The 14,283-nt window shown below is 42.4% G+C and overlaps 1 protein-coding gene across 8 annotated transcripts in view; it reads left to right on the top strand.

Moving 5' to 3' along the window:
• The first annotated feature begins 3,007 nt into the window (after nt 1-3,007).
• The window catches only part of VPS13B (vacuolar protein sorting 13 homolog B), a 358,159-nt gene continuing 346,883 nt past the window's right edge, over nt 3,008-14,283 (top strand). For 3 of the 8 annotated variants that reach the window (XM_035126123.2, XM_035126121.2, XM_035126124.2), the window contains exons 1-3: nt 3,008-3,248; nt 4,755-4,921; nt 13,083-13,226. In XM_035126123.2, coding sequence (XP_034982014.2) covers nt 4,775-4,921; nt 13,083-13,226 — 291 coding nt within the window. In that variant the 5' untranslated portion in view covers nt 3,008-3,248; nt 4,755-4,774. Of the gene's footprint in view, nt 3,254-4,754; nt 4,922-13,082; nt 13,227-14,283 lie in introns of all 8 variants that reach the window. The other 5 variants (XM_035126122.2, XM_035126125.2, XM_060277689.1 and 2 more) reach the window with 5 other exon arrangements.

Below are 14,283 nucleotides of genomic sequence, written 5' to 3'. Positions count from 1 at the left end.
TCTTTCTGTACCTGTTGATCCAAAGGATTGTGTTACCATGCTAGGAAGAAACATGTTGTTGTTGTTTAGTCATTTAGTCGTGTCCGACTCTTCGTGACCCCATGGACCATAGCATGCCAGGCACTCCTATCTTGCCCTGCCTCCCGCAGTTTGGTCAAACTCATGTTCGTAGCTTCGAGAACACTGTCCAACCATCTCGTCCTCTGTCGTCCCCTTCTCCTAGTGCCCTCAATCTTTCCCAACATCAGGGTCTTTTCCAGGGAGTCTTCTCTTCTCATGAGGTGGCCAAAGTATTGGAGCCTCAGCTTCACGATCTGTCCTTCCACTGAGCACTCAGGGCTGATTTCCTTAAGAATGGATGGGTTTGATCTTCTTGCAGTCCATGGGACTCTCAAGAGTCTCCTCCAGCACCATAATTCAAAAGCATCAATTCTTCGGCGATCAGCCTTCTTTATGGTCCAGCTCTCACTTCCATACATCACTACTGGGAAAACCATAGCTTTAACTATACGGACCTTTGTAGGCAAGGTGATGTCTCTGCTTTTTAAGATGCTGTCTAGGTTTGTCATTGCTTTTCTCCCAAGAAGCAGGCGTCTTTTAATTTCATTACTGCTGTCACCATCTGCAGTGATCAAGGAGCCCAAGAAAGTAAAATCTCTCACTGCCTCCATTTCTTCCCCTTCTATTTGCCAGGAGCTGATGGGACCAGTGGCCATGATCTTGGTTTTCTTGATGTTGAGCTTCAGACCATATTTTGCGCTCTCCTCTTTCACCCTCGTTAAAAGGTTCTTTAATTCCTCCTCACTTTCTGCCATCAAGGTTGTGTCATCTGCATATCTGAGGTTGTTGATATTTCTTCCGGCAATCTTAATTCTGGTTTGGGATTCATCTAGTCCAGCCTTTTGCATGATGAATTCTGCATATAAGTTAAATAAGCAGGGAGACAATATACAACCTTGTTGTACTCCTTTCCCAATTTTGAACCAATCAGTTGTTCCATATCCAGTTCTAACTGTAGCTTCTTGTCCCACATAGAGATTTCTCAGGAGACAGATGAGGTGATCAGGCACTCCCATTTCTTTAAGAACTTGCCATAGTTTGCTTTGGTCGACACAGTCAAAGGCTTTCGCATAGTCAATGAAGCAGAAGTAGATGTTTTTCTGGAACTCTCTAGCTTTCTCCATAATCCAGCGCATGTTTGCTATTTGGTCTCTGGTTCCTCTGCCCCTTCGAAATCCAGCTTGCACTTCTGGGAGTTCTCGGTCCACATACTGCCTAAGCCTGCCTTGTAGAATTTTAAGCATAACCTTGCTAGCGTGTGAAATGAGTGCAATTGTGCGGTAGTTGGAGCATTCTTTGGCACTGCCCTTCTTTGGGATTGGTATGTATACTAATCTTCTCCAATCCTCTGGCCATTGCTGAGTTTTCCAAACTTGCTGGCATATTGGGTGTAGCACCTTAACAGCATCATCTTTTAAAATTTTAAATAGTTCAGCTGGAATACCATCACTTCCACTGGCCTTGTTATTAGCAGTGATTTCTAAGGCCCATTTGACTTCACTCTCCAAGATGTCTGGCTCAAGGTCAGCAGGACTTCCTTGAGCCAGGAAGAAACATATGTCTTCCCTATTGCTCAGTGGTCGGAAGACTTACCTGGTATTGGGGCCTGTGCTTTTTAACTTGTCAATGTATTCATTATGATCTAGAGCTAGGGGTGAGCAGTGAGGAAGCCAAGTTTGCCTATGATATCAAATGGTTCAGAGTAGTTTAAACAAAAAAGGATTTTTCACACCAGGTGAATAGGTAGTATAAAGGCAAATGCAATTCAATAAATACAAGTGCAAAGTGATGCACATTGGGGCAAAACATCTTAATTTCACATACATGCTCAACTGTTGGTGACTGGCCAGGAATGAGACCTTGTGGTCATAATGAATTGCTCAATTAAGTTGTCAACCCAATGTGTGGCAGCTGTGGAAAAGGCAAATTCCATGTTGGGGATCATTAGGGAAGTGACAAAATAAAAATGCCATTATACAAATCTATAATGAGACCACAATTAAAATATTCTGCAAGGTATTGGTTGCCTCACCCAAACAGGGTATTACAGAGCTGGAAAAGGGTCAGACAAAGGGCAACCCAAATGAGCAAGCAACTCCCCAATGAAAAAGGGTTACAACATTTGGGGCTCTTTAGGCAAAAGGTGCACAAGGAGGAACATGACAGGTGTATAGAACTATATACATAGCTGCCAAGTTATCCCTTTTTTACAGGGATTTTTCCTTATGCTGAATAGGCTTCCTCGCGAGAAAAGGGAAAACTTGGCAGCTATGTATATATGTTGCGGAGACTTATTTATTTTTACATGTTTTACTACTAGTGCTTTTTTCTGGGGGGACGCATACCCCTAAACATTTTGTGAATCTAAATTTGGCCTCATTGAGGGGTAGTATTTCAATATGAATAGGAAAATGAGAGTACCCCTAAACATTTTTTAAAGAAAAAAAGCACTGCTTACTACCCACCCCACCAAATCCTGTGGTTCCTAATCCGATGTAAGAGTACACTCAAATACACCAGTGCATACACTAAAACAACTTTCTTTCTTTCACCCTCATCAGCGAACAAGCCAAAAACCAGTACATATCCATAAACTCAAGATAAACCAGCACATGGAAAAGTAACGCAGCTGCTTACGCTGTGCGGGCAGCGAGTGCGAAAAGCCGACAAAAGGCGCCAGCGAGGGAGCCCATGGCATATCCAAGAGATATGAAGAAGTAGTTAAGAGATGTGGCCAACGAATACCGTGCTGTCTGAAATCCTTCGTTTTAAAACAGCACTTTCCCCTCTCTCCCTCCTTTCCCTCTTGCACAGCAGGGCAGGAAGCCGTCGCCGGGAGCACCGCGCGCCCCTCTCCCTTCTTCCCTCCCTCCCTCCTGCAGCCTTCCGCGTCCCCAGCTGGAGCCTCTCTCCGAAGCTTTCCGCCGGATGGTGTCACCGCCAAATGTGTCCGGCGAAACGGAGGCGGCGGCGGTTGTTGTTGTGAGGCTGGAACCCGGAACTGCCTCGGCGGCCGACCAAACAAACCTCAGGCTCCCTTGGCCCTTTGGCGACGCCTTGTCGGCTGCTGAGCATGAAGGGGCGAGCTGCGGACGGGGCGCCTCGCGGGGAGTGAACCACCACCACCGGCGAGCCGCCAGCTCCGTTACGGGCAGGAGGAGAAGCCCCATGAGGAAGCCGAGGCCGCGGTAGGGTGAGAGGCGTCTAGGTGTGGGGTGGCAAAAAGGGCGGCGCGCGCGCTCAGCTTGAGGGTGTCGTCGGGGTGCCTTGCAGGGAGGGTTGAAGCAGGAGGAAGGCGGCGGGCCGTGGGGCAGGGAGAAGTTGTTGAGGAGGCGTGTTGGAGAGAGTCAATGGTCCTGAGCCTGGGGTGGGGGGCATGAGAATCCAGGGACGCTGTGGTGGGGTGTGTGGGGTGGTGAAAGTTGCACGGCGCCTGGTTGGGTTCCCAGTGGCAGAATACGCGCAGGGCGACTTGCCCTCTCGGAGCCCACGTGGACGAAGAACCTGCTAAAAGTTTACACCTGGTTGGTTTGACGCTGCCCTGGTTTGGGTCGCGCGCCAACAAGGATGAAGTTTGTATGATGGTGTTGAGTTGACCTTAAGAGAGAATAGCGAAATAGCTTACAGCTGTTGTCACCTGTGACGCTGTGTGCGAATGCCTCGGTTGTGTTTAGGATGAAGAACGTTTGGGACATTACAATAATCCCATATGTTCTGCATTAAACAGAACCAACACATTATTATTGTAGTAATCGGCAGTTTGATAAGAGGATATATTTAAAGTAGGTGAACAAATGAGGAAATAAAGTTATTTTGGATATGCAGAAGATATTAAGAATAAATTTAAGGAACTGCAGGAAGAGGGGGGAAGGAAGTCAAGTTTTGAAATGTTAAAATAATTGTAAAATTAGTGAAATATATAAACCTAAAAAAGAAAAAGAATATTTGGGACAGAAATGCTACCTCCCTTAGCAGAAACCCATATATGTTTGAATGTGTTGCTTCAGATTTGTTCCCTCATACTAGGCACTTTAATAGGAGTTGTTTTAAAGTGATACAATAGATGCTTTTATTATTATTATGGGTTGCATACAAAACTTATTATATTTGGGCTGCAAATTGTCATCGGAAGTGATACACAAACTGGTGGTGAGATTATGTGAGCTACAAAACTTATAGCTTTGGAATTGTTGCTTAACAGCCTGTGCTGCAAAACAGTTGAGAGAGAGAATAACATTATTTAAGTCAGGCATGACCAAACTTGGCCCTCCAGATGTTTTGGGACTACAGCTCCCATCATCCCTAGCTAACAGGACCAGTGGTCAGGGATGGTGAGAATTGTAGTCCCAAAACATCTGGAGGGCCAAGTTCCAGATGGGTCTGTTCCAGACGGGTCCACGGAGTACTCAACCTGAAGCGTACTTAACCTGAAGCATGGGTGTAATTGGTTCCGGAAGTCTGTTCATAAACTGAAGCATTCATAAACTGAAGCGAACTTCCCCATTGAAAGTAATGGAAAGTGAATTAATCCGCTCCAGATGGGTCCGCAGCGTTCGTAAACCGAGGTGTTCATAAACCGAGGTTCCACTGTACTCTGATTTGAAAGTTTCTGGCAGTGGCAGTAGGTTAGCTTTCTACAGTAATTTTATGCATACTAGGAAGATATAACATGAGTTTCTTTTCTTTTTTTAAAGGTTCCATCAACAAAGACACAATGCTTGAGTCGTATGTGACTCCTATTCTAATGAGCTATGTGAATCGCTACATTAAGAACTTGAAGCCTTCTGATCTACAGCTATCACTCTGGGGAGGAGATGTTGTTCTTAGCAAGCTTGAGTTAAAACTTGATGTACTTGAACAGGTATGTTTTTTGTGCTTAACCCTGACCATTAGGTCCAGTCATGACTGACTCTGGGGTTGTGGCGCTCATCTCGTGTTATTGGCCGAGGGAGCCGGTGTACAGCTTCCAGGTCATGTGCCCAGCATGACAAAGCTGCTTCTGGCGAACCAGAGCAGCACACGGAAACACCGTTTACCTTGGTACTTGGAGCGGTACCTATTTATCTACTTGCACTTTTTGGGGTGCTTTTGAACTGCTAGGTGGGCAGGAGCTGGGACCGAACAACGGGAGCTCACCCTGTCGCAGGGATTAGAACCGCCGACCTTCTGATTGGCAAGCCCTAGGCTCAGTGGTTTAGACCACAGCGCCACCCACGTAACATTAAATAAGCTGTCCTGAATTTACTTTGGGTGAATGATACCTTTTTAAAGCATTATTGAGACTAGTGTATATTCCATGTTTCTCAGAAGTAAAATCAGGTGAATTTAGGGTGCAAACAGTGCCTTACTACTCTGGAATACTTTTCTATGTTAATGCATGAAGGTATTTTTTCCCCATCCTTCCATGTTTGTGAAGCCTGGCCTCAATTCCTCTCTCAAGACCCTCCATAGCTCTGTCTCAGGCTGCCTAGTTCTATATTGGTGGCATCTCTTTCCCATCAAGCACCTTTGTACTTACATCTTCTGTTGCTGAGTATGCAAGAAGCTTTGTGGTACAGAAGCCACAAATATTGTGCTCCCATAGCTTGATCTCAGGGCTTCATGAAGGATGATCCTTCTTCACATAACGTATTGTTAACCGAGTGGACCTGACTTTTTCATGAATTTAAAAGGAGCTCAAGTCTATTTCTGCATTTGTCTGAAGTAATGAGCCACCTGCTATATTAACATAATTATTTACAATTAAGTATAGTAGACAGCAGTCTTGTGTTGAATGTCAGTAACATCTTGGTACTTGAGGAAATTAACTTTGGTTAGGATCCAGTGATGCAATGTATGTATAGGGGGAGAACCATACCTGCACCTGTTGCTTGCTTTGGTACAGCAGTTCTATTGCTGAAGAGACAAGTTGCAAATCCTCAGATGTGGGAATTGTTGCATCATAACACAGAAATGTAGGGATGACTGTTGTGGTTCTCCTGCTATGTGTGAATCTTGAACATTACTTCTTTCCTCTGGAGCAGTGTTAGAAACTGAGATATGAAAGCTAGGAGCTAAATGGCACCTTAAACCTAGGTTATGGGCGCAACAATGGAATGTCTAGGCACACTTTTTTATAACAAGAATACGAAGCTGAAAATGAATGAACTGCAGCTAAAAACGCAAGTTCATTTTTCACAAGGGCTAGTTCTTATCTGAAGACTGCAAAAAACAAAGCCATGCTTCCCCTGCCCGCCTCCCTAATAGGATCTCTTCTCCAGTATTCAGAGAGTGGCTGGAAGTGGGGAGGCAGAAAAAGGTCCCACTCTGCAGACAAGCCCTGGATTCTCCCTACACCCCCTTTCCTTCATATAAATATGTCTTTTTTGACACCACAATTAACACATACAAAAGGCCTACACATCTGATGGCAGAAACACCCACCTTGAGTGTCCAGTTTGCAAACCTAAGACCTATCGTATTGGAAGCCTAGCGGGGAGAATTTCTCCCCCCACACCCTCAGTGCCAACAGTGGCAGTTTTAATCTGAAATCTTAGGCACAGTACTGCGCTCAGAGCTCAAAAATTCCCTGTCGCAAAATGTGCCTAGAACAATGGGAGTTTTGAACGCTGCTCTGGAGAATAAACTCTGGTCCTCAGTGGATATTACTTCTGACTCACTGTGTATTTTTATAATTGTCCTTTATAATATAAAAAAACTTGCTTTAGCATACTTTCCCGGTAAAGGTAAAGGGACCACTGACTGTTAGGTCCAGTCGCAGACGACTTTGGGGTTGTGGCACTCATCTCCCTTTATTGGCCAAGGGAGCCAGCGTACAGCTTCTGGGTCATGTGGCCAGCATGACTAAGCCGCTTCTGGCGAAACCAGAGCAGCGCACGGAAACACCATTTACCTTCCTGCTGGAGGTACCTATTTATCTACTTGCACTTTGATGTGCTTTCGAACTGCTAGGTTGGCAGGAGCTGGGACCGAGCGACAGGAGCTCATTTATCTAATTACTGTTAGTTTTTTTTCCCTTTTGCCAAGTGTTTTTTTCAAGAATTAATTTGATTCAGTTTTATTGGTCATGTGTTCTGTGCTTTATGATTTTAATTTTTTTATTATACAGAACCCTGATATATTTTTATGAGCTAGAAGTTTATAAATTGTTTTATAAATAATATATATAGGCCTACATCATATTCATGTGATTAAAATGAGGAATATTTTTTATCTCATATGGATGTAAAAAAGATTAATAGATGAAAATTCCCTTTTTTGATCAATGTTTATGAAGTTTAAAATTGCCACACTGGTGTTTCTGAAACACAATATAAAGAGCTACAGTAGAGCTATATTATAGAAAGTTTTTTGAAATTGAGAAAAGATTCAAGATCAAGTGTCACACATGGTGTGGAGGAGGCTAAGGAGGAAACTGCTTTTTGAGGAATATGTTCTGTGTTCTAGCATAAACATTAAAAAAATATCTTCTGAAGGATTCTCAAATTGCTTGGCTAAGTTGAACATATTTCTAGACCTAGAAATGATATTTAGAAAGAAGGTGGGTATGATGTATCTGTTTAAACTTGCTTGTCATTAAAATGGATGTACATATTTGTTCTGTGTAGCATCAATCAACATACTTAATAAAGATAAAGTCTAATGTAAGATATTGGACTATATTCTTTTTTGACACATATATATTTGGCAATCTTTCGGTCAGCATATTAAAGAAGCTCTCTTCATCTAAACAAAAGAGAGCATACAAAACAGATGTTTTGTTTACTCAGAAGTAAGTTGTTCAGTGGACTTGCTCTCAAAAAATGCATTGGATTGCAGCTTTAAGTGGTGTCTCCTGGGTTGTCAGCGTTTGACATCTGACTTGATTCTACATTTTGACAACTTTGACACTTTGTTAAGTTGAAAACGTTTGTTGAAAAAACACCGAGCTGTATTTATACAACAAATAGTGAGTCAGGCAGCTGTCATAAAAGGCAAGCAAGTTGTTTTCAAACTTTCAGCACCTTTCTGTTATCCACTTCTATGTTTTCTTCACTGTTATTCTCTACCCTGATGGAGGCTGAGCTCCTGTGTTTCCTCTTGAAGCATTAGGACAGTGGCATTGAATCTTCTATCTTTTCCAAAGTTGTGAAATTGCTCTACACAATAGTAGTAGTTCATGGGAACTTATGTATCTTAAAACCTAGCTTATAAACACAGTGGACCTGGACCTGATCTTGAGAAACAGTTGCACATCTTTTCATAAAAACAGAATTGAACAGTAGCCCCTAAAGTAACTTCTGTCCCCTGCACCATGGTGCTATCTCACATACTGCTGCTGTAATACTGTGCACAGTACCAACACACACACCCCAACACTGGCTTGGGCATGTGTACACTCACACCCTTGCCTGAATGGTTGCATGTCTATGTGTAATAACATATGACCTTGATGGATTATCAGGAAGGTTCCTTTGATGTACTGTTTTTGGTGCCTGCTTAAATAATTTTTGTTTAGGCAGGCCTGCCCAGTCCCTGACCTATAGATGTTAACATGCTTTTAATTATTTTAACTGGTTTTATGTAGAAGTAGATACCATTTCTCATTGGCATTGCTTCTTGAGTACATGCATTCCTTGGTCATTTGGCCTCTGTTACTCAATTCAACAAATAGCAGTTCATGTATATGACAGAGTGCTTATGAATCAAGGCGATTTTATGTAGGATCAGAATATAATGTTTCTCCTAGGCTTGGCTATACAGTAGCTCCTAGGATTGCCATACTCAATAGAGGACAGGACTTCTGTGCCTTTAATTGCCCTGCTCTCTTTTGAGTCTGGAAACCTTAAAGAGAAACCAGCAGACCCTTTGCTTGGAAATTAAGCAAAGGGTGTGCTGGTTTCTCTTTAAGGTTTCCAGACTCAAAAGAGAGCAGGGAAATTAAAGGCACAGAAGTCCTGTCCTCTACTGAGTCTGGCAACCCTAGTAGCTTCTAATGTCTGTTGTTAGTGTCTGGAGTTCCTTTTATATGTCAAAAGTGAACTGCAAATGTGCCATGCAATTCATAGTGCAACATCTCTTATTCATGACACAGTTGTGGAATAAGGGGCTGACTTGTTATACATTATTGAAACCTATTGGGTGAGCTAACTGGGCCTCACCTGACTCAGATTGACCTGCCTGAGTATTTGGTGTGGCACCAATCCAGAGGGTGGAGGGCGGTTGCTCCTGGGGGTGGGTGTCTTTAATATTCAAACTGAGTCCACCTTATTAGGACCACCTCAGAACTTTATGGCCACCTTAACAATTGTGGGGCTGTCTCAGTACTGTATACCATTGACCCAGCATATATTGCATGTCTGACGACTGATCTGGAATTTGCTGGAGAGTGAATTTGGAATGATCCAGTGGCTGTGCGGAGTTTGACCCTGTTGTGGGTGGAATTGCTCACTGGTGAGGTTTGGATTGGCTGTGGCTGTCTCCCCCTGTGGAGGTGCGGGACCCATTAAGATGGATCTTGGAGCAATGAATCAGCCCAGTTCTCAGTCTCAGGTGCTACACATCACAGAGCAGCTACAGCCTACCATGTGGCAACATTGAAAACACCTATTCCACAACTGTTGCCTCCTCAGTGAACTTTTTTTTTAGTGGCAAATGGTCTGGTTAAATCAAGTTTGGTAATAAAGTCAGATAATTGTGGTGGAAGCTGAATTCTGTTTGTGCTGACTAGTAAGGAGGAGGCAGACTACTGCCGAAGCCACAGGTATATTGTATGAAGCTTTCCAAGGAGAGGCATGGTGGAAAGTTGGATTTAATTACCTGTGAAGTGTTATTTTAGTCTCTGGAGAGTAGAGCATACAGGAAAAGGTTGTCTCCTCTTCTGGAAGGCAGGGTTAAAACTGGAACAAACTGTTCAAGGTGGCAAGACTGACAAAGAGGGAATCTTCTTAGCAGCCTTACAGACCTCAGGGCCTGTGAGTTTTGTCAGGACCACGTAAAGAGGAGAGAAACACCAGCTGTGGCATATTGCCACCTTTCTCTTTTGTGTGTGTTCTTTTTCTACTATGGAAAAGGAGTGGGAGATCTTTGCTGTTTATACTTGTGGCCGATGATTCATACCACTCAGGATAAGGTCCTGGATGAGTTGGAGAGAGGGGTGAAAGTTGTTAAGTTGCGCAAAGGTCACAAAGTAGAGTGGGGACTTTGTGTGACTATCTTGCTGGGTTTTATTAAATTGACATTTGTAATTGCTGCCCTTATTGCAGTTGCTTTGTTTGCATTATCATGGAACTGTTTGTTGTTTACTGGGCCTGTTGATATGATTTTGTAACTGCTGTACATGGTTATATTTTTCTGTATGTCCTTTCTACTTTGTTCTTTTGTTTCCGCACTCTTGGATTGAAAATATTCAATGAATAGCAGGTTATAAATATTTCTAATAAAAAGTAAATCACTCAGAAGCTCATTGTGGTTTATGTAGCTCTTTGAAGGCAAAGTTGCAGCAAGCCCATGCTATTAAAATCTGGAAGGAAGGCCCTGGTTTTCCCGTTGATGGGGATGAACCCATGTGCTGATTATACGGAGCAAGGACTCCTCTGTGGCAAATGCCCTATATGTGGAACACCTTTCCTGGGGATGTTTGGTTGTTCCCTTCCCTTGATGGCTTTCAAATGCCAATGAAAGACGTGCATCTCATCTTTAGCACATGGTTGAGGAAGTTGTGTTATGTTTTTATATTTGTACTTTGATACAAAATTTTAATTGATCTCCTAATTGTAGTTTTGAGTATATTTTTGAATTCTGTTAAGCATTCTGAGCTCCTTGGGGAGGAAGGAGGCATAGAAATTTGATAATAAGTGTTTATTTGAAGGCAACCTCAGGATCCACTTCCTAGCTTGAGAATTCCTATTCAAGTTTACTTTAAGTGTTTTGTATGTGTATGGGGGGGGATTAGCAGTGTAAAACCATGTCGTTCATTTATTTTTGTTGAATTTTAGTGGCCATTGATAATTAGGCAGAGGGCCTTCTCGGTGATGGCGGCCGCCGTGAGGAAGGCCCTCTGATCAGATGTCAAGGAAATAAATAACTATCTGACTTTTAGAAGACATCTGAAGGCAGCCCTGTTTAGGGAAGTTTTTAATGTTTGATGTTTTATTCTGTTTTTAATCTGTTGGGAGCCACCCAGAGTGGCTGGGGAAACTCAGCCGGATGGGCGGGGTATAAATAATAAATTATTATTTTTATTATTAGAAGTTTGGGTTAACTATATAGTTTATGGATTTTATGTTTTATAAGTTGTGCTTGTTTTTTCAATGAGTCTTCAAGCTTAGAACTGAATAAAAGGCAAATGAATTAATGCAGTGTGTGTGATGTGTCAGAATAGATACAACCTGACACACATTGATTATGTTCTTGGTTTATTTATATGAATGAGGTTGTTGTTGTTGTTGTTGTTTAGTCGTTTAGTCGTGTCCGACTCTTCGTGACCCCATGAACCATAGCACGCCAGGCACTCCTGTCTTGCACTGCCTCCCGCAGTTTGGTCAAACTCATGTTCGTAGCTTCGAGAACACTGTTCAACCATCTTGTCCTCTGTCGTCCCCTTCTCCTAGTGCCCTCAATCTTTCCCAACATCAGGGTCTTTTCCAAGGATTCTTCTCTTCTCATGAGGTGGCCAAAGTATTGGAGCCTCAGCTTCACGATCTGTCCTTCCAGGGAGCACTCAGGGCTGATTTCCTTAAGAATGGATAGGTTTGATCTTCTTGCAGTCCATGGGACTCTCAAGAGTCTCCTCCAGCACCATAATTCAAAAGCATCAATTCTTCGGCGATCAGCCTTCTTTATGGTCCAGCTCTCACTTCCATACATCACTACTGGGAAAACCATAGCTTTAACTATACGGACCTTTGTCGGCAAGGTGATGTCTCTGCTTTTTAAGATGCTGTCTAGGTTTGTCATTGCTTTTCTCCCAAGAAGCAGGCGTCTTTTAATTTCGTGACTGCTGTCACCATCTGCAGTGATCAAGGAGCCCATGAAAGTAAAATCTCTCACTGCCTCCATTTCTTCCCCTTCTATTTGCCAGGAGGTGATGGGACCAGTGGCCATGATCTTGGTTTTTTTGATGTTGAGCTTCAGACCATATTTTGCGCTCTCCTCTTTCACCCTCATTAAAAGGTTCTTTAATTCCTCCTCGCTTTCTGCCATCAAGGTTGTGTCATCTGCATATCTGAGGTTGTTGATATTTCTTCCAGCAATCTTAATTCCGGCTTGGGATTCATCTAGTCCAGCCTTTCGCATGATGAATTCTGCATATAAGTTAAATAAGCAGGGAGACAATATACAACCTTGTCGTACTCCTTTCCCAATTTTGAACCAATCAGTTGTTCCATATCCAGTTCTAACTGTAGCTTCTTGTCCCACATAGAGATTTCTCAGGAGACAGATGAGGTGATCAGGCACTCCCATTTCTTTAAGAACTTGCCATAGTTTGCTGTGGTCGACACAGTCAAAGGCTTATGCATAGTCAATGAAGCAGAAGTAGACGTTTTTCTGGAACTCTCTAGCTTTCTCCATAATCCAGCGCATGTTTGCTATTTGGTCTCTGGTTCCTCTGCCCTTTCGAAATCCAGCTTGCACTTCTGGGAGTTCTCGGTCCACATACTGCCTAAGCCTGCCTTGTAGAATTTTAAGCATAACCTTGCTAGCGTGTGAAATGAGCGCAATTGTGCGGTAGTTGCAGCATTCTTTGGCACTGCCCTTCTTTGGAATTGGGATGTAGACTGATCTTCTCCAATCCTCTGGCCATTGCTGAGTTTTCCAAACTTGCTGGCATATTGGGTGTAGCACCTTAAATGAATGAGGTAGTTCCCCATTATCCGGGAAACTATTTTGAAATGCACCAAAATTTATGTCAGACAGCTTGCAGCAGAAAAACTTGTTAAATTGAATTTGGATAACTGTAACTATATGCTCAAGCTGCTCATTTTATTTCATTTTGCTTTTAATTGCTAGCTTGGTAATTTGATATGACTTTTGTTTTCAAGGAGCTGAAACTACCATTCACATTTTTAAGCGGACACATTCATGAACTGCGCATCCACGTACCATGGACAAAGCTTGGTTCCGAGCCAGTTGTGATTACAATAAATACAATGGAGTGCATTTTGAAGCTGAAGGATGGAGTCCAGGTAAGAAAACAACATGAAATCTTTAAAAAGACAATATATATGAACTTAATGGATTTTGCAGGAACTTGGATACATGGTTAGTTTCCCTAGCAAAAGGCTACCATGATGCTCACCTTATCCTTATGGGGTTTCCTCCTGAAAGTCACTTTCTATTGCTGTCAAGTTGTGATTGGAAGCTCAGTTTCTTGTTGATTTCACTGATTCTTTGAAGAAGGTGAAATGTTTTTCTTGCTGTAGCAATCTTTTGGACTAGCTATAATTGTTCCAGTTTTCTGTTAACTAAAAATCTGGATCTCATTGCTGGAGTTGAGTACTGACATCCTTCCAAAATGAGGAAGTGAAGTAGGGAAACTAGTACCGGTAGTTTTTTATTATTGTGCTTCAATATTTTCATACCAGTGCACTTACCACATTTACATTTTGATTTTAATTTTTATTTCACTTTTCTTCTTTGTCATCCTGGAATGGATCTTTGTAGTTGAGTTTTTTCCTTTCCCCCCTTTTTTATACTTTCCCATCATTAAGATGTTGAATGTGCAGAAGGGATGTTGAGATGGAACAACAACAACAACATTATTTTTTTTGTACCCTGCCCATCTGTCTGGGTTGTCCCAGCCACTCTGGGCGGCTTCCAGTATAGTGAAATAGATTCTGGTGTTGAGTAGTACACCAGGTTTTACTTTCTCCTAGCTGCTAAACTTATGAATATGTGCTTTTGCACAATGGTAAGCAAATATTACTGGATTTTTAAATAAATAAATAAATAAATAAATAATAAATAAAAAATAAATAAAAAATAATACTGATTATGAAAGAAGGTGGCCAAGGAGTGGAGCAACACGTGAGGTTGGTTTAAACCAGTAATGCACAAAATTGTGTTTATTTAATGAAGTTTAAGATCAGAGGTCTTTGGTACATTCCGAAAATGGGAACGTACCTTTCCCCTAATACCTTTCTTCAGTTCTACTATGCAAAGCTGCTCCTTCTACCTGTTCTGCCCACACAATCCATTTTTGTATCCCACAACAGTAAAGGAAAGCTTTGTGTTGAGACACAG

This window comes from Zootoca vivipara, chromosome 8 (assembly GCF_963506605.1).
Source record: "Zootoca vivipara chromosome 8, rZooViv1.1, whole genome shotgun sequence".
Lineage (NCBI taxonomy): Eukaryota > Metazoa > Chordata > Lepidosauria > Squamata > Lacertidae > Zootoca > Zootoca vivipara.
Note: the sequence above shows the minus strand (reverse complement) of the source record. Positions and strands in the feature narration are given on the sequence as shown.